Source organism: Sciurus carolinensis, chromosome 4 (genome assembly GCF_902686445.1).
Source record: "Sciurus carolinensis chromosome 4, mSciCar1.2, whole genome shotgun sequence".
In the NCBI taxonomy this organism is placed as follows: domain Eukaryota; kingdom Metazoa; phylum Chordata; class Mammalia; order Rodentia; family Sciuridae; genus Sciurus; species Sciurus carolinensis.
The window spans coordinates 10884380-10902867 of NC_062216.1; the positions used below are offsets into that span (position 1 = coordinate 10884380).

At 46.1% G+C, this 18488-nt stretch overlaps 1 protein-coding gene across 2 annotated transcripts in view; it reads right to left on the reverse strand.

Annotated features, from left to right (window-relative positions):
- The window catches only part of Ptk2b (protein tyrosine kinase 2 beta), a 117001-nt gene that overhangs the window by 55227 nt on the left and 43286 nt on the right, over nucleotides 1-18488 (reverse strand). For both annotated transcript variants that reach the window (XM_047548882.1, XM_047548881.1), the window contains exon 2: nucleotides 478-718. In XM_047548882.1, the coding sequence (XP_047404838.1) occupies nucleotides 478-681 (204 nt within the window). In that variant the 5' untranslated portion in view covers nucleotides 682-718. The remainder of the gene's footprint in view (nucleotides 1-477; nucleotides 719-18488) is intronic.

Genomic DNA, 18488 nt, shown 5'->3' on the forward strand with positions numbered 1-18488 from the left:
TAGAAACGCCCATCCAGCCCAGGGCATCTCTAGCTCAGTATCATCCTCTATACGCCCCACCAGCTGTCCTCTAAATGTCCAGCAGACATCTTACAGCATCTTTTTCAAAAATGTAATCACTTGCATATGCCTTTTATTCCATTCCATTGGAGAGTATTTGAGGGGACTTTTAAGTCCTCTGCCAAGCCTCAAATGTCATAAATACTTAATGAGTTGAAATGAATTGAATAAAGACCAAACAAACAATCCAGTGTCCAAACCAAGGCTGTAACATCTGTCTCCTGGGTTCCTAGGGAAGTGGAGAGTGCACTCCTGGAGAAGGGTTTGGCCATGCCAGCTGAGAACACCTCTCCTGATACCAACTCCCCTCTGCCAGGGGCAGGACAGGAGAGCCCGCTGGGCCGAAGGAGGGCTGCTCAGCTGTCCACAAAGTAGAGGGAGAAGAGACAAGCAGAGGGCAGAGGCCTCCACACATACCTGGATCTCCGTCTGTACTGTGCATTTGACCAGTTTGAAGTTCTTCCCAGGGTTGAAGCTGTTGCTGTAGAAGCAGACCTTGAGGATGCGCACGTCTTCCTTCTCCACGTCTACCGGTACCACCACCATGGGCTCTGGAGGGCCCTCAGGCCGACGTAATGTGCCCACCTTTACTCGGCTCAGGGGCTCGGACACCCCGGACATCCTCTTGGACAGCAGCTAGGACCAGCACATCTCAGTCCTGTGGAGACAACAGAGGGACAGTCCTGAAATGAGTACCTACAGGACCTCACGTCTTAGCCCCAGGGAGCAACCACCAAGCAAGTGACACATTCTCCTTTTCCTGAAAACTCCCCTAAAGGCACCCAGAGCTCTGGACTGGGGAGGCTGCAGCAGGGGGAGGAAGGTTGCATAAACAACCAGAGATAAAATCCAGACTTGGAACTGCCAGCCACACCAGCCCTCTCTTCTGGAAGCCCCCCGTCTCCCATCTCTCCCCCACACTGGCTCCTAGGCAAGGGGCCCACACTTAGCGAATGCAGCTGTGAGAGGAGGCGGCCACAGCATGGTTCCAAGGCACAGTGGAGCAGAAAAAGAAGAAGTGGGACAGGAGAAAATAGCAGGGAAGAAACAGGGACAAGGGGGAGAATTGGAGGATGGGCAGCTCCAAGGGAACTGGAACAGAGAAGGACGAAAGAGGGGCTAGATGGTGGACCTTGCTGTTGACGGACAGCCTGCCTGTCCACCGCCTCAGCTGCCAGTCAGAGCTTTCACGGTAGGAGACCTGGATCCCAAAGGGACTATCAAATAGAGCATCCCTCAGCACATGAATCATATTATCGGCAAATAGAGACACTCAGTTCTTTTTTCCTATTCGTATACCTTTAATATCTTTAGTCTGCCTAATTGCTCTGGTTAGAGTTTCAAGGATGATGTTGAATAGAAGTGGTGAAAGAGGGCATCCCTGTCTTGTTCCAGTTTTTAGAGGGAATGCTTTCAGTTTTTCTCCATTAAGAATGATATTGGCCATGGCCTTAGCATAGATGGCCTTTACAAGGTTAAGGAATGTTCCTAGTATCCCTATTTTTTCTAGTATTTTGAGCATGAAGGGGTGTTGTATTTTATCAAATGCTTTCTCTGCATCTATTGAAATGATCATATGATTCTTAACTTTAAGTCTATTGATGTGATTAATTATATTTATTGATTTTTGGATGTTGAACCAACCTTGCATCCCTGGGATGAACCCCATTTGATCATGGTGCACTATCTTTTTAATATGTTTTTGTATGCAAACATATTGCCAGAATTTTGTTAAGAATTTTTGCATGTATGTTCATCAGGGGTCTTGGTCTAAAGTTTTCTTTCCTTGATGAGTCTTTGTCTGGTTTTGGTATCAGAGTGACGCTAGTTTCAAAAATGAGTTTGGAAGGGTTCCCTCATTTTCTACTTCATGGAATACTTTGAGGAATATTGGTATTAGTTCTTCTTTGAAGGTCTTGTAGAACTCGGTTGAGAATCCATCTGGTCCTGGGCTTTTCTTGGTTGGTAGGTTTTTGATGGTCTCTTCTATTTCATTACTTAAAATTGATCTGTTTAAATTGTGTATGTCCTCCTGATTCAGTTTGGAAGGATCATATATCTCTAGAAATTTGTCGATGTCTTTGAGATTCTCTATTTTGTTGGAGTTTAGATTTTCAAAATAGTTTCTAATCAAGTTTTGTATTTCAACAGTGTCTGTCGTGATATTCCTTTTGCATCATGAATTTTAGTAATTTGAATTTTCTCTCTTCTCTTTGTTAGTGTGGCTAAGGGTTTATCAATTTTGTTTATTTTTTAAAAGAACCAACTTTTTGTTTTGTCAATTGTTTCTTTTGTTTCATTGATATCAGCTCTGATTTTAATTATTTTCTGTCTTCTACTACTTTTGGTGTTGATCTGTTCTTCTTTTTCTAGGGTTTTGCGATGCAATGTTAGGTCATTTATTGTTGACTTTTTATTCTTTTATAAAATTCTACCAGAAAACTTCTAGAACTAATAAATGAATTCAGCAAAGTAGCAGGATATAAAATCAACATTCATAAATCTAATGCATTTCTATTCATAAGTGATGAATCCTCTGAAAGAGAAATTAGGAAAACTACCCCATTCACAATTGCCTCAAAAAAATAAAATAAAATACTTGGCAATCAATCTAACAAAAGAGATGAAAGAACTCTACAATGAAAACTACAGAACACTAAAGAAATAAATTAAAGAAAACCTTAGAATATTTCCCATGTTCTTGGATAGGCAGAATTAATTGTCAAATGGCCATACTACCAAAAGCACTATACAGATTCAATGCAATTCCAATTAAAATCTCAATGATGTACCTCACAGAAATAGAGAAAACAACCATGAACTTCATTTGGAAAAATAAGAGACCCAGAAGAGCCAAGTAATCCTTAGCAGGAAGAGTGAAGCAGGAGGTATCAAAATACCAGACCTTAAATTATACTACAGAGCAATAGGAACAAAAACAGCATGGCATTGGCACCAAAATATACTGGTAGACCAATGGTACAGAATAGAAGACACAGAGGTAAACCCACATAAATACAGTTATCTCATACCAAAGGTGCCAAACACAAACAATGGAGAAAAGATAGCCTCTTCAACAAATGGTGCTAGCAAAACTGGAAATCCATATGCAGCTAAATGAAATTAAACCCCTATCTCTCACCCTGAACAAAATCAACTCAAAATGGATCAAGGACCAAGGAATTAGAGAAGAGACCCTGCACCAAATAGAAGAAGACAAAGTAGACCCAAATCTCGTCATATTGGCTTAGGACCAGACTTCCTTAACAAGACTCCTAAAGTGCAAGAAATAAAAATAAGAATCAATAAATGGGATGGATTCAAACTAAAAAGCTTTTTATCAGCCAAGGAAATAGTCAATAATGTGAAGAGAGACCTACAGAGTGGGAGAAAATGTTTACCACACGCACTTCAGATAAAGCACCAATCTCCAGAATTTATAAGGAACTCAAAAAACTTACCTCCAAAAATACAAATAACCAATCACTAAATGGGCTAAGAAACTGAGCAGACACTTCACAGAAGAAGATACACAATCGATCAACAAATATATGAAAAATGTTCAACGTCTCTAGTATTAGAGAAATGGAGGTGAAAACTACCCTAAGATTTCATCTCATTGTACTGTCAACACAGACGCAGCAGCTTCAGGAGGCTGAAAGGAAACAGTACAAGCAAGCATACCGTGGGGTCAGGTCAGAAAAAAGTGGCATTACTGTGGTTATTTTTCCATTTCAGCTTTAAAGAAAGCTTTAAAGAACACTAAATCTGGGTCCTGTCTGCAGAGCTGCCACCCAGGCCTGCACGCTGGTGTGTTTTAAATTTCCAGGAGTTTCCTAACATTTACCTGGGGTTAGCTCAGTTCTCATCCTGAAACCTACTCTTACAGAAAAAAGATCTCAAAAGATACTAAGATTTGGGCGGGAGGGAATTCCTGGACTGAAGATGGATAGAAAATGATGGAGTTGTCCATATTAAAATACAAATGTGGAGTCAAACGTTTAAAAAGTAGAATCACAGCATATCTTTTTTTTTTTTTTTTAATTTGGTCATATCTTGCTGGGCGCTAGTGGAAAAAAAAGATTGAGACAGCAGCTTTGAGGAGCCATTTGTGTTTTTAAAAAAATGAATGTGTACTAGGAAGGTGGGAAAGAGATATTGAATGAACGGGGGGAAGAGCAGGGCATGTCCCTCAGCTGAAGGGCAGATGGACAAGGGGACACACAGCTCAGAGCTCGCGGGACGGCGGTATATGCACGTACATCTTCATACACCTATCTCTACACCCGTCTACCCCGCCATCCTGGGAGCGTCCACTGCATCTCCCCACACATCACTGAACAGGCCTGGTGCTAATGCTCTGCCGTGCAGTGTGGAGGTATCTCAGGTCCCCTTGACCTGCGACAGGGACGCTAGGGAGGCCGTTTGAGAGGGAAGCTCAGGAAATACCACGCAGAGAGTGAGAAATGTGTGACCAGGAAGGTACAATAGCCACAAAAGAGCTGTCCAGAGAGGGGTCACTTGAACAACCCGCTTTAATTCTGCTGGGAATCTGGAAGCCTGGTGGAACACATCCCTCCCAGACAGTGAGAGATCTGGGACATTCACACTCTCCTTCCTACAGCCATTGTCCCCAGCATTCCCAGCCAGTGCTTCACAAGAGAGAACTGAGAAATTTCTTAGGCACAAAGATGCAGAGCTGGCAGCTTGGCGTCGAGGGAGACAGGGAGGCCCGAGGGAAATGCTGCTGGAGGATGTGAAGGCGAGAGAGGGTCCTTGTCCCTGAAGAGCATGTGCTCTAAATGGGGATGAGAACAGGTCACTATGTACAACTAGTAAGCACTGCACACACGGCTGGCCCCAGCTTCAGGATCTGTGTGTCTATTGGGCCCATGGCCCTGGGCGTCTCTGAGTTAATCTTCATGAGGAAGATTTGTGAGACAGGTGTCTGGAGGAGGAATGGGTTGAATGTGTGTGTTCCTTTCCATTCATGGGCTGAAATCCTAATGCCCAGGGCGATGGTTTGAGGAGATGGGAACTCTGGGAGTTGATTACGTCATGAGGGTGGACCTTATGGATGGGATTACTGAGTGTCCTTTCACAAGGGACCCAAGAGAACTCTGTCGCCCCCTTTCTGCCACATGTATCAGCAATGTGCAACCAGGAAGAGGGCCCCCATCAGAACATGAGCGTGCCCACGCCTAATCTTGGACTTCCAGCCTCCAGTACTGTGGGAAATAAATGTTTGCTATTCTAAGTCAGTCAGTCTATGGTACTTTGTACAGTGGCCCAAACCAACTGAGACAGAAATCCTAGGGCCATAACAATGGAAGCCAAGAGCCTGCCTTCCCATGGCCACTGGGAAACCCAGGCTCCGGTAATGCTGCAATGTCCTGCTGGTGGGAACATGGACTCAGAGCTGGAAAGAAGGGCACTGTACTCATATCTGCAGCTCATACCACATGGCTCCTGGACCTCCACAGGAGCTCCACAGAAGGGGATGGGTGTGTCTGCAGCTCTGGGAGCCCCAAGGGGTCCAGCCAGTATCTGCACCCACAGGGTGATGGCTCCTGTGAGCACACCTGAGACACCCCAGTGACTTCCTAAAATATCCTGGTATTTCTCTGATAAGTGGATGCTGATCCATAATGGGGGGTAGGGAAGAATGAAGGAATTTTGGAGTGGGCAGAGGGGACTGAGGAGTGGGGAGGGGTGTGGGTGGAAAGGCGGGTGCAATGAGTTGGACATTATTACCCTGCATACATGTATGACCACACTACCCGTGTGACTCTGCACCAAGTACAGCCAGAGGAATGAGAAGTCGTGCCCCATTTGGGAACGATGTGTCAAAATGCATTCTACTGTCACGTATAACTAATTAGTACAAATTTTAAAAGTTTTTTAAAAAAAGAATGAGAGAGAGAATATATAGAAATAAAATGTCAGTAGAACTGGAGAGATCTCACTGGCAGGGCCTGGGGAAACTCCATCTTCAATATTATACGTATCTGCTGGCGGGTGGAATGTGGAAGCAGAGGTGGTATGGGACAGTTAGAAGTCCATACCTAGGACAGGGCCAGAGCATAGCCTGAGGGGACAGGATTAGATCTGCAGGTGCTTCTGTGCCTGAGCTGCTACAGCCAATGGTACAAAGACAGGTAGTGCTTTTGAACTCAAGAGAAAACAGGATGAAAAGGACACAAGAATGTGGAGCCCCAGGAACTCTCCTTTACTGCTGGTGGGAATGAGAATGGAGCCACCATTTTGGAAGACAGCGTGCAGTTTCATGCAAGACGGGCATGCTCTTGCAATACAATCTAGCAGTCGCAATCACTTGGTATTTACCCAAAGGGATGGAAAACGTATGTCCATACAAAAACCTACACATGGATGATTGTAACAGCATTATTCATAACTGCCAAAATGTGGAAGAAAGCAAGATGCCCTTCAGTAGGTGAATGAAGAAACAAACTGTGGTATATCCAAGCCATTTGAAATATAAACACTAAAAAACAAGGAGTTATTAAGTCACAAAATACATGGAAGAAATGTAAATATATATATATTTTTTCCATTTAGAATTTTTTTAATTTAAATTTTTATTTTTACAGACTGCATTTTGATTGTACACAAATGGGTTACAACTTTTTATTTCTATGGTTGTACACTGTGTAGATTCATACCATTCGTGTAATCATACATGTACATAGGGTAATACTGTCTGCCACAGTCTACTATTTTTCCTTCCCCCACCCCTCCTGCCCCATTTTCCTCTACACCATCCAACGTTCCTTCATTCTTCTCTCTGCCACCCACCTGCCTCGTTATGTATCGTCATCGACTTAACAGAGAAAACATTTGACCTTCGGTTTTTTGGGATTGGCCTATTTCACTTAGCATGATATTCTCCAACTCCATCCATTTACCTGCAAATGCCATAATTTTATTCTTCTTTATGGCTGAGTAATATTCCATCGTGTATATATGCCACAGTTTCTTTATCCATTCATCAATTGAAGGGCATCTAGTTGGTTCCACAATCTAGCTATTGTCAACTGAGCAGCTATGAACATTGATGTGGCTGCGTCACTGTAGCATGCTGATTTTAAGTCCTTTGGTTACAAACCAAGGAGTGGGATAGCTAGGTCAAAATGTGGGTCCACTCCAAGTTTTTTGAGGAATCTCCATACTGCTTTCCCAGAGTGACTGCACCAATTTGCAACTCCAGGAGCGATGTATGAGTGTACCTTTTTCCCCACATCCATGCCAACACCTATTATTGCTAGTGTTCTTGATAATAGTCATTCTGATTGGAGTGAGATGAAATCTTAGAGTGGTTTTAATTTGCATCTCTATAAATATATATATTTTAAGTAAAAGAAGTCAATCTGAAAAAGCTACAAACTATAATTCCAACTGTATGACATCACAGAAAAAGTAAGAGTGGTTGCCAGGGTTGGGGGAAGGGAGGGGTGAATTGGTGGAGAATGGAGAATTTTGGCACCGTGGTATTGTAACGGTGGATGCAGGTATTTATGCTTCTGTCCAAACACACAGGAGATACAGCATCAGGAGCGAGCCCTGGGGTAAACGATGCACTCTGCTTCTTCAAGGATGCCCCGAACTCCCACCAGTAGATACAGACCTGTAGTGAACTCCCCAGACTCTCTGAAGCAGAGTTCTTGAAAGGAGTCACACAAGGAAGATCTCGGCCACCTGTCCGGGGGTCTCGGAGAACTCGCCCTTCCACCCTTGCAGTCTTCCCAGGCTCACTCTGCCTGTGTCTGGGTCCCACCCCACTTTCCGACCAGCTCTAAGATCTGACGCAAGCAGCTTAACCTCTCCCAGCCTTATTTTCCCCATCTATCAAATGGAGACAAAGCTACCTGCCCTTATGGAAAGGTTGTGACAACAAAGTGGAAAACATAAATTGAAGTTCATTAAAAGTAATAAAGCAGCATCCAAAGGAAAGTCTCTCTCACCACAGTTATTACTTGCCTATTTTTCCAAAATCTTGCATGTATTCCTGTTATGGTTTGGATGTGAGCTGTCTGTCAAAAGCTCACCTGTGAGACAACGCAAGAAGGTTCAGAGGATAGATAATTGGGTTATGAGAACCTTAACCCAATCAGTGAATTAATCCCCTGAGAGGGATTCACCAAGAGGTAACTGAGAGTGGGTGGGGCGAGGCTGGAGGAGGTGGGCATTGGGGACGTGCCCTTGGGGTATGTATTCTGTATCTGGTGAGTGGAGTCTCTCTCTGCTTTCAGATCATCGTGTGAGCTGCTTCCCTCCACCACAGTCTCCTGCCATCTTGTTCTGCCTCATCTCGAGCCCCAAAGAATGGAGCTGGCTGTTTATGGGCTCTGACCTCTGACACCATGAGCCCCCAAATGAACTTTCCCTCCTCTCCAATTGTTCTGGTAGGCCTTTCAGTGGCGACAGTGAAAAAGCTGACTGAAACAATTCCCATAGTTTGTTCCTCTTGCCCATAGCTCTCTAGGGGGGAAAAGTTCTGATTTTCAGCATTTGCCAATTTCCAGGGTGTAAACATTCCCCACTGGCCAATTTCAAGCTTCTAACCAATGTCACTGGATGCTGAGTTAGGAAGAGGTGAGCACAATCCTCTAGGAGGCTCCAGCTCCTCTTCCTGATGAGAGAAATTTCCTGTTCCTTCAGATTTTGCCTGATTATTTGAATTCCTCATCAATAGCCTCTTTCTGGTTTTCTGTAACTACAGTCCTCCGCCCCTTTCTCCAGACCTCCTTCCTGGCTCTGCCAGCCCTGGCTCCTGCTCCTGTCTGTGTCCTGGCCTGCCCCAGGTCCACTGAGTGGTGTCAGAGGTGCCTATATGCTGGGCATTAGCACAAAACCCTGGCCCTGAGTCACGCCAGGCTCCAGCCTGCCTCTCAGCCCCCAGGTCTGCCAAAGTCACAGTCAAAGAATAACAAACACAAGGAAATGGGCCCAAATTAAAACAGGAAAGGTTTTGATTGGCTGTAAGCACTTCTTGGCCTTAACCTGCCAAGGGTACTCAGGGAGGCTGTTCAATCTCTGAGTCCTGAGAAGCTTCAGGAAGAAAATAAAGTATGTTCTTCCTGCATGGCAAAACATTTACCTGCCTGAAGGAGGGGCGGCCAAAGCAGGATTTGCGTCCCTTTGAGATGTTCCAGGTTGTCATGGTACCTAGCGTCCTTGGCCTAGGGAAGATGTTAGGGTGACAGGGGTAAACGTCACAGAAAAAGAGAATTCTTGCCCTTGAAGACTTTGTAGAGTAAAATTACATCTCATTGAACATTTATTGTGTGCCAAGGAGTTTACCTAAATAATCTCCGATTTTCCAGAAAAATCCTGCAGGTAGGTAATATTCCTGTCATGCCTAAGAAACAGACCTAGAGTCTTGTCCAGATCGCCCAGGTGGTAAGTGGCAGACTTTGGGCCGCCATGCTGCCTGACTCCAAAGTCCACGGTGAGTAACGTCCCAGCAGTGTAGCATGGAGGCCGCGAGGAACAGGTTTTGAGTCCAGGTCCGAATGAGTCAGCTGCGTGAGCCTTCTGCCCGACGTCAAACCTCCTTTCTCACTAATGCTAATTACAAATGCAGGCAGCTGGTGCCACGTCCTGCTACCACAGTTACGGGTTAGTGTCATGGCTCTGCTGCTAACTGGCTTTGATGCCTGGAGACGGAAGTTTCCCCAACAGTGGCTGGTAGGTTGTTGGTGGGCTTGATGTTTCCATGTGCCCATGGCAAAATGGGAAAAATAAGGATGCTACAGAAACTCCATCACAAAGCTCAACTTGAAAGACGGTCTCATTCTAACATCACGCTGTCCACCTTTTCCTGGATCTATGGTGCTCATTCATTGATGGAAGGGTAATAACAGTTTTGGGCAATTTGGGCTGGACGTGTCTGCCACTTATCAGCTGAGGATCTGGACAAGTGACCCCTCGGCCTCAGTTTCCTTTCTTTGGGCATAAGGCTGAATTCTTCAGAATTTTCTGTTAAGTCCGTGGCTCATGCCTTTTTAAAATGTTTACAAATTGACAGAAGAAAGAACTGGATTCCTACTGCCGAGACCCTTTCTTAGAAGAACAACTGGCCTTGTCAGGAAGGGACCAGGCGGTCACGGCAGCCTCTTCTGCCTCCAGAGCTCGAGGGCTGCCTTTACCCCGAGACCAGCCTCCCTCCATCTACCTGCCACCTCGGAATGTCACCCCTCCATCCTGTTCTGCTCACACGCGGGACACTCCTCAGGCCTGAGAACCCAGAAGCAAGTTCCATGGAAGGAAGCACACAGGAGACAGTCAGAGCAGCAGCCCTTGGGTCCAGCAGAAGCCAGAGTGTCACGAGAGGCAGGCTTGATTTCCACTCCGTCTGAGTCACTTCCCTTGCCATTTCCACATCAACGCGGTGGGGACACAGCCTTTCCTATTGCAGAGGCCTCCTGGGCACAGCCTCGTAACTACTTGTGAGTGGCCTTGCAGCGTCAGGGAGCCGTTCCTGTGTTTCTGGGCCAGGTTGGGGCCTGCTGGCTCCAGGCAGCGCCCCTCCCTGCCCGAGCCCTCTCAGCCTGCAGTGCCCGCAGGGTGGCGTTCTGCTGCCCAGCCTTGGAAGCAGAATGGGGTTCATCCCTCCCCTCCTCTCCAAGCAGCCCTCCCCATTACCTGGTGAAGGAAGGAGCCAGAAAGCTTGTGACTACTGCCAGCTGTAACTCAGGATGATTCTAAAAGCATTTGTTGAGACTCTGCCACGTTTTCAGCTTCCCCCCCAGGGGCCCATTACCCAGCAGGAGTATAGTTCTGTGGCCGGCACCTGCCCACCAGGAGCAGCAGACTCAGGGCTGGCTCTCAGGAGGGCGGGAGGGAGCCATGAGAAATTACCCTCTTCTTCCTTGTTAAGGGGATCTCTGCTTCCCTCACTGGTTCAAGGTCTTTGATCCCCTCAGAGGCCCAAATTCAACTTTCCTCCTGTTCTAGACCCTTCAAAACAAAAATCACAATCCCCTTGTTCCTTATCTGGCAGTTCACGGATGGCTTTTGGCCAGCCTGCTTTTCTCCTTCCTTCCTTCCCAAATTCCTTCTCCCCTTCTCCTGTTCTCTCTCCTCCCTTCTCACACGGTCTCTCCCTATCCACCTTTCTGTCTCAGGAGTCATGCCAGAGCTTAGAAATATGAGGATAAGCAGAAGAGGGAAGAGGGTCTCTGTCTAACAGACGGACCCCTCTCACTCAGAAGAGAGGGGAAAATGACACACGCACACACCAGCCACAGTATCACATGACGTGAGAGGACCACAGGACAGGGCTCACTACCAGGTTTGGGACCTCAGGAAAACATAAGCCAACAAGATGAGGAAACTGAATGACCCCATGTCAGGCTGGGAAAGAGAGTAGGTGAGCGGTCACTGGGAAATGAGGCTAGAACTTGGCAACATGTTAAGAAGTTTGGGCCTCATTTGGCAGAAAAGCAGATATTCATTTAAAAATGTAAAATCTGGCAACAGATGAAGCACCAGCGAGAGGTAGGAGACGGGAGAAGCCATGAGGTTAAAGGTGGTGCAGGTTAGCCACTGGTGGCCCAGGGAAGGGAGGCCTTCATCTATAGCACGTGCCAATTTCTCTGGTGTAAATTTCTCTGGCTAATTTCGAGCTACCGGCATAATCTCACTGAAAGCAGAATTGGGAAGAATTGGGTACCGTCAGCTCATGAGGGGTGGTTAGAGCCCACCACCACCAGGACAGAGAGAGAACCCAGGGAAGAAGGGCAGACTTCAGGGTCACTGGCCTCCAGCCAGCCTCTGACCCTTGATGTCCCTCTGGTCCTCTAGTGGTGGTGTCACCAGCACTGCAAGACAGTGAAGAATAAGAGACATGGAAGCTCCTCCTCTTAAGAGGTGCCCCTTCCTCCAAGGAGCTTGCTACTCTCCAATCTCCTAAAAGTTGTGATTTTCAAAGCCATGCTCTTTATCATCCCTAACCCCAAACTCAACTCCCCACTTTGAATCATGCTTTCAGTTTTTGCCTCCAAACCCAGAAAAATCTCATTTCCCTCTCCAAGTGGGATTCAGAGTTGGTTGATGGGCAGGAAAATCTGGTGCTGTGATGAATCAATGCTTCGGCTGGGTCTCTGAGTTCTTCCCCATGTGCTTGAGAAGTTAAGGAGAAGGCCAGGTGACAAGCAGGAGAATCCATACCTGGTCGGATGGTTTCTTCCCAAGACTGATCGATGTCCATGTTAGCCTGGAGGACCAGCTGTTGTTCTAAATGTCCCTTGTCTACACCTTTTAACTTGATATTAAAGAGTTTGTGGTTATCAAATAAGAAGCAGCAAGATGAGGACAGGAGTGGAAGAGATTATGACTTACGCCATGAATCAAAAAGGATTCCTGACGTCTCCACAAGCTGCCAGGACATTCCCAATTTAACGAAATGCATTAGGAGATGGAATAAATGTGGCCTTTTTGCAGACAAACAGCAATGAAAAGTTCTCCCTGGTTTCTAATGAGGAAGATGTGGCTTAAGCAGCCCATGAATTAATAAACAGGTTAAAGCTAACTGTAAACTCACTGTCAGTCACTGGGATGTGGCTGCCCAAAACAGAAACGTTAATGCAGTGTTGGGGTTTCTAGAAACCCCCTCAAAGAAGAATAGTAATTCCCCAGGGCTTTGCACACTTGGCCACAGCTCAGCACTGCCCACTAAGGACCCTGAAGCTTAGGAATCTGTGTTCTGGTGTGTAAATTGGATCCTGGGCACCTGGGGAGCCTGGCAGAGGATGCAGACCCCTGAGACCAAAGGGAGAAGTGAGTCTGGGGAAGGCAGGATGGATCGCTGATTTCAAATGGCTGCAGGACTGCCATGTACAAAAAGGTGAATCTGATTTCGTCATCCAGGTCAAGGTTTAAAAGAAAATGCAACAGACAGAGGAAAGGAGGGAGGAGGATCTTTATATTTGTACACCGTTACCACTCAGTATCTGCAGAGAATTGATCCCAGGACCCCTGCAGATGTCAAAAGCTAAGGATGCTCTGGTCCCTTATGTAAAATGGCACAGTACTAGCATCTCTGGATTACTTATACCTAATGTAAATGCTATGTCAATAGCATTTTGACGAATTATGACAAGGGAAGAATACTCTGTACATGTTCGGTAAAGGTGAAGGTTTATTTTTTTTTTCCAAATATTTTCAGTCCTCTGTTGGTGGGACCCATGGATGCAGAACCCTTAGACATGGAAGGCCAACTGAATGACATTTCCCATAATGTGTTTGTACCCTTGCTAATTTGCTGGCATCTCCCAAGGCAAATGTCCCTCCCAGTCTGAGGATGAGGAAAAGTGACCAGACCAGGCCAGCCAACCTAGGGCCTTCTTAAGTGGCAGAGCCTGGACCAGAACTCAGATTCCCCATCTTACTTACTTCCATCTGCCTCTGGGTCAAAGAAGAGCTCAGAGGAACCTATTTTCCAGAATTCTGATTGAACCCAAACTGCTCACTATAAGCTCATCAGCCTCTAGCCAGGTTACCCTAGAAGAAATGTGGGCTTTCAACACTACCAATAGGTGTGACAGGGGCCTGGGGCTGTGGCTTAGTGGTACAGCACTTGCCTTGCACGTGTGAGGTACTGAGTTCGATCTTCAGTACCACATAAAAATAAATAAATAAGTAAAGATATCATAAAAAAATAAAAATAAAAAATATAGGTGTGACGATGTCGGATGCACAGAACTTTATTAAGGCATCTCACAGGATGCATCTAATAAACAACCAAAAACCACTGGTGGTTAAAAGAAGACTCAAGTACTTTTTTTTTTTAAACTCAGAAGCTCAAACACAGGTCTGACAGCACAGATGTCGTCCTCCTCGTCCATTACCACCGGGGAAGCCACACAGACATCCCTTGAGCAAGCATCTCCGCCCGCCAGCCTCCAATCTGCCAGGCTTTGCAAACGCAGTGTACACCAAAAACCTGCTTCATGTAAACGAACACCAAGAACAGCCAACCTGACAATTCCCCCATCTGTACACCGCAGCCATCGGCCTGCATTTGAGCAAAAGTTGGATAAACACCAAGTTAGATGCCCTGTCAAGCAAGCAGGACACCACCTGGGGGTGAAAGTCTTGGGGAAAATGAAAAATAGATGGAAAAACCCTCCGTGACTAAAACTGCAAATGAAGAAAACACTTTAAGGAACCACTAGAAGCTCATCAAACAAGCCAAGAGACCTAAAGACAAGTAATATTTAAAAATCTTATATTTATGGCTTGTGGTGAAACTGGTACAGTTGCCAATGAACTCAGCACTGGCTTCCTGAAGAACAGCTGAGATAAGTATAAAATAACTTACGTGTTGACCTGATCTTCCACCCCGGGGAAAACACCCCTCAGGGTGCATGAAGATGTTCACATCTGTACCACTGATCACAGTGAAATAGGGAGAATCCAAACAAAAGGCTCAGGGAAATTCTCAGGGGGAAAAGCTAAGCAATATCGATAATGGTAAACTATGACGAGCACATGGGGAATAGTCGTATATGAAAAGATTTATATAAAAATGTAAAGTGACAGAGAATGGAATTTACATACTTATTATAACTACATAAAACACATCTATATTTAAAATTACATGCAATTAAGAGATCTTAAGTTCTCTTACTGTGATACTGGTTAAGTATATTTAAAAATATGTACAGTCTGTCCCCAAGGATAAAGCTGGCCCCCTTTCCTGTGCATCTGCCGCTAGAGCCTTTACTTGTGGTCTGATTTCCTGTGCTCTCCATGCAACCCAGGGTGGCCACAGAGCTAGACTAGAGAGCAATATAGCACATACAGTTGAAATGTCTGGATCCTATCAAAAAAATTAGGCTTGGGGGTAAACAGTACAGAGCGACATCTCAGTGAAATCTGATAAGAGAGACTGAGACACAGGAGCAATCCTTGACTCGCATAGTCCTTCAGGAGCCCAGAGTGCCTTGCAAGACCTGGAGGTTCTTTGCTACACTGTGACCCTAGGTCCCTCTCCAGCCCTCATACCCTAGCACCCACCTGTGCCCTTCTTTCACCCCTCCATGCTGACAAAGGGTTTATTTCTGAGAAATAACACAGAGCGCTTCCTTCACCCTGGGCTGGTCTAGCACTTCACTGCACCATGAGTCCATTCTTCCTAATAACAGCCCAGAAGGTGGGTCCTGTTATCCCCCGTCTCATTCACGGGGCAGCTGAGGCTGAGCAGGTAACTCCCAAGGCCATACAGCAGGTAGAGAGCAGAAAGGTGACTCCAGCAGAGTCAGACAGGTGGATGAAGAGCCTGGCAGTAACCAGAGCCCAGGCCTGTCCACCACGGAGGCCTCTCCCACAGCACGTCCAGAGAAATGCCCTCCGGGGCTCTGGATTCTAATGGGGAGGAAAGTTCCCGTGGAAACTTTGGAAGTTATTTTGAAGTTAGAAACATAACTTCCAAGAGCACTCGGATTCCTCCCCATCCACATGCAGCGTACGCCCTGGGGGAGGGAGGCACAAGTCTCCCAGGCCCGAGAGCCATGCTGGAGCTCAGGCCTGTGCGGGTGGGGCCCAGCACCTCTATTTGTGATTTTTTTTTTCTTTTTTTTTTCTATTTGTGATTTAAAAGTTTTTTAAAAATTTTTTTGGCAGTCTCGGTTTGTTGCCCAGGATGACCTGAAACTCCCATGTTCAAGCAATCCTTCCTGCCTCTCACCTGGTAGGTTATCGCCATGTGCTGTGAAGCTTGGCTTTGATTTTTAATAGTTTTTAATTAAATATTTTAAACTTTTTGTGATAGTAGGGATTGAAACCAAGGGTGCTCCACCACCAGCCCTCTTTTTTTTTGCAGTGCTGGGGATTGAACCCAGAGCCTTGTGCTTACAAAGCAAAGCACTCTACCAACTGAGCTATCTCCCCAGCCCTCACCAGCCCTTTTTATTTTATACTTTGAGACAGGGTCTCACTCAGTTGCCAAGGCTGGCCTTGAACTTGCAATGTTCCTACCTCTGTCCCCCAAGTAGCACCACCATGTCCAGTTTTTTTTTTTTTTTTAATTTTAAATTGAAATTGTATGTATAATGTGATACCTGGGTATACATGCACATAGTGAACTGATAATTGCGATAAAGATCGTTAACACATTCATCTCTCCGTAAGTTACTCTGTGTGTGTGTGTGTGTGTGTGTGTATGTGTGTGTAGTGAGAACATGTCAGGTCCACTCTCAGCAAATAGCCAGTACATAACACAGTATGATGATTCGCTGTACATTGACCTCTAGGACTTAGTTATTCTACATCACAGAACCTCTGTCTTCTTCAGAGGGTGATCCTAACACCTGTCCAGTGAGAGAGGAGCTGCTGGCCTGGTCCTTGCCTCACTGGTGAGAACTGAGTTTGAGAGATGAAGCGGTGCAGTCTCTCAGTTGGAACGGGGGTCCCCAGTTCCCTGGTGGCAGACTTTCCACTCCCAGGGTGGTGTCCAACCAAAGCTGGGTGTTGCGAGAGAGCTTCGTGGGCTACGATTTGTCAGTGCCTGTGTGTCTCTGAGCCTCTTATTTCAGAGTACAGTGGCGTTTCTATTTTAGTGTCTTCTGGTTACCCAAGCCCTTTATTGGGAAATGGGCAGAAAGAGGAAAAAAAAAAAAAAAAAAAAAACCACTGGGTTTCAATTGTGTGAACTGTGAAGCTCAGAAAATTTGGGGGAACTTTGGTCTTCTAAAACTCCAACCGTGAAAGTTCAAAGCAGAGAGTCTGGGTACAGAGCCTAGAAACCCCCCAGCACCAAGCTCTTCTCCAGCAACTTCCCCACCACCGCTCAAACTACAGCAGGAATTTTCTTTCCTGATTAGAAAATGAAATAAAAGACAAAGGGAAAACCCAGAGGACAACCTCCTGTACACGGGCAGCAGAAAGACGACGCTGGCTCTCAAAGAGCAGTGGAAGAGAGTGATCACAGGGACCCGGAGCCGGGCATAAAAACTCAGAGCCGGGGAGAGGGCTGGGCAGGGAAGAACTGACCCTCAGAGTCGCCTGTGGACCACAGTGTGAGTAGCAAGACTGAGGAGCGGAGTGTGTGGACAGATGGCTCAGCGCTCACAACAACAACAACAACAACAAAATAGAAGCAGCACCGTGTTTTTGCCATAGTGCCATCTCACCTGGATAGAGAGCCTCATTCATAATTAAGTCATTAATAAGCAGACGGTTCAATTAAAGTAAGTCATAGTCAATTAAAGGGATATGCACACTCCGAATGTTACGTGCATAGTCACTGTACAAACGTCCTCCACAGTGTTGTGGTTTAAATATGAAGTGTCCCCTAAAGACTTGTGAGTTGAGGGCTTGGACCCCAGAGCAGTAATGTTCAGAGGGGGGATTTTTTTCTTTTTTTTGGGAAGTGACGGCACATGCGGGCTCTGATCTCATCAGTGGATTAACTCATTGATAGCTGAATGGATGCTGGGAGGTGGTGGAGGCCGTGGGAAGCAGGATCTGGTGGAGGGAGTGGGTCCTGGGGCCTTGTCCTTGGGGACTGTATCTTGTCCCTGGCCCTTACCCTTTCTCTTCTATCTCTTGTCTGCTTCCCGGCTGCTGTGCGCTGAGTAGCCTTCCACCATGATGTTCTAGCTCCCCTCGGGCCCAAAGCAATGGAGCCAGCAACCGCAGACCGAAACTCCTGAAACTGTGAGTCGAAATAAATCCTTCTTCCTTTAAGTTGTTTTCCTCAGGTTCTTGTCACAGCAACAAAAAGCCGACAACACACATAGATACAACGGAGTTGTGTACTGAGAGGAAATAGAGAAATTAAAACAGGGGTAGTGGAGAGAAAAATCAAGTTTTCCCTTTCAACACTGGCTTGGTTTCAATGATGAAGAGCACTTCACCTATCTCTTTAGAGACATCTGACCCACGTCTGAAAATAATGAGGGTCCTAGGCCCTACGCCCAGCCCCCAAGCTCTTGCAGGCTGGGGACAGAGTAGTCAGAATCCTGGGTTTTATCTGTCAAAGTCATGAATCCAGCTCCCCCCACATCGGATGTAGGTTTGGTGTAACGGTCCCCAGCCTTTCTTCCTACAGCTCTCTTTCATTGAGGTTTCTGAAGAACACAGGAAGTTAGAAAAAAAAAAAAAAACCAAAAAACAGCAACCCACTTCACAGCTCACCACAGTCTCAAGGCCAGAGAGAGAGAACAGAGCACAGAGGCTCAGGGGACAGCATGTGGGTTGCCTGCTAAGACAGACAAGGTGGGCGGAGCAAGCAGAGGAAAGTGGGGGGTGGGAGAGGGAAGGTCTACATCCAGGTGCTCAGGAGCCCCCAAAGAGAATATGTTCTATTTCTGCTGACTGAGAATTTTCTGGTGCACACACACACACACACACACACACACACACATGCACACAGTGTCATGAAAGTGATAAGAGTTTACATT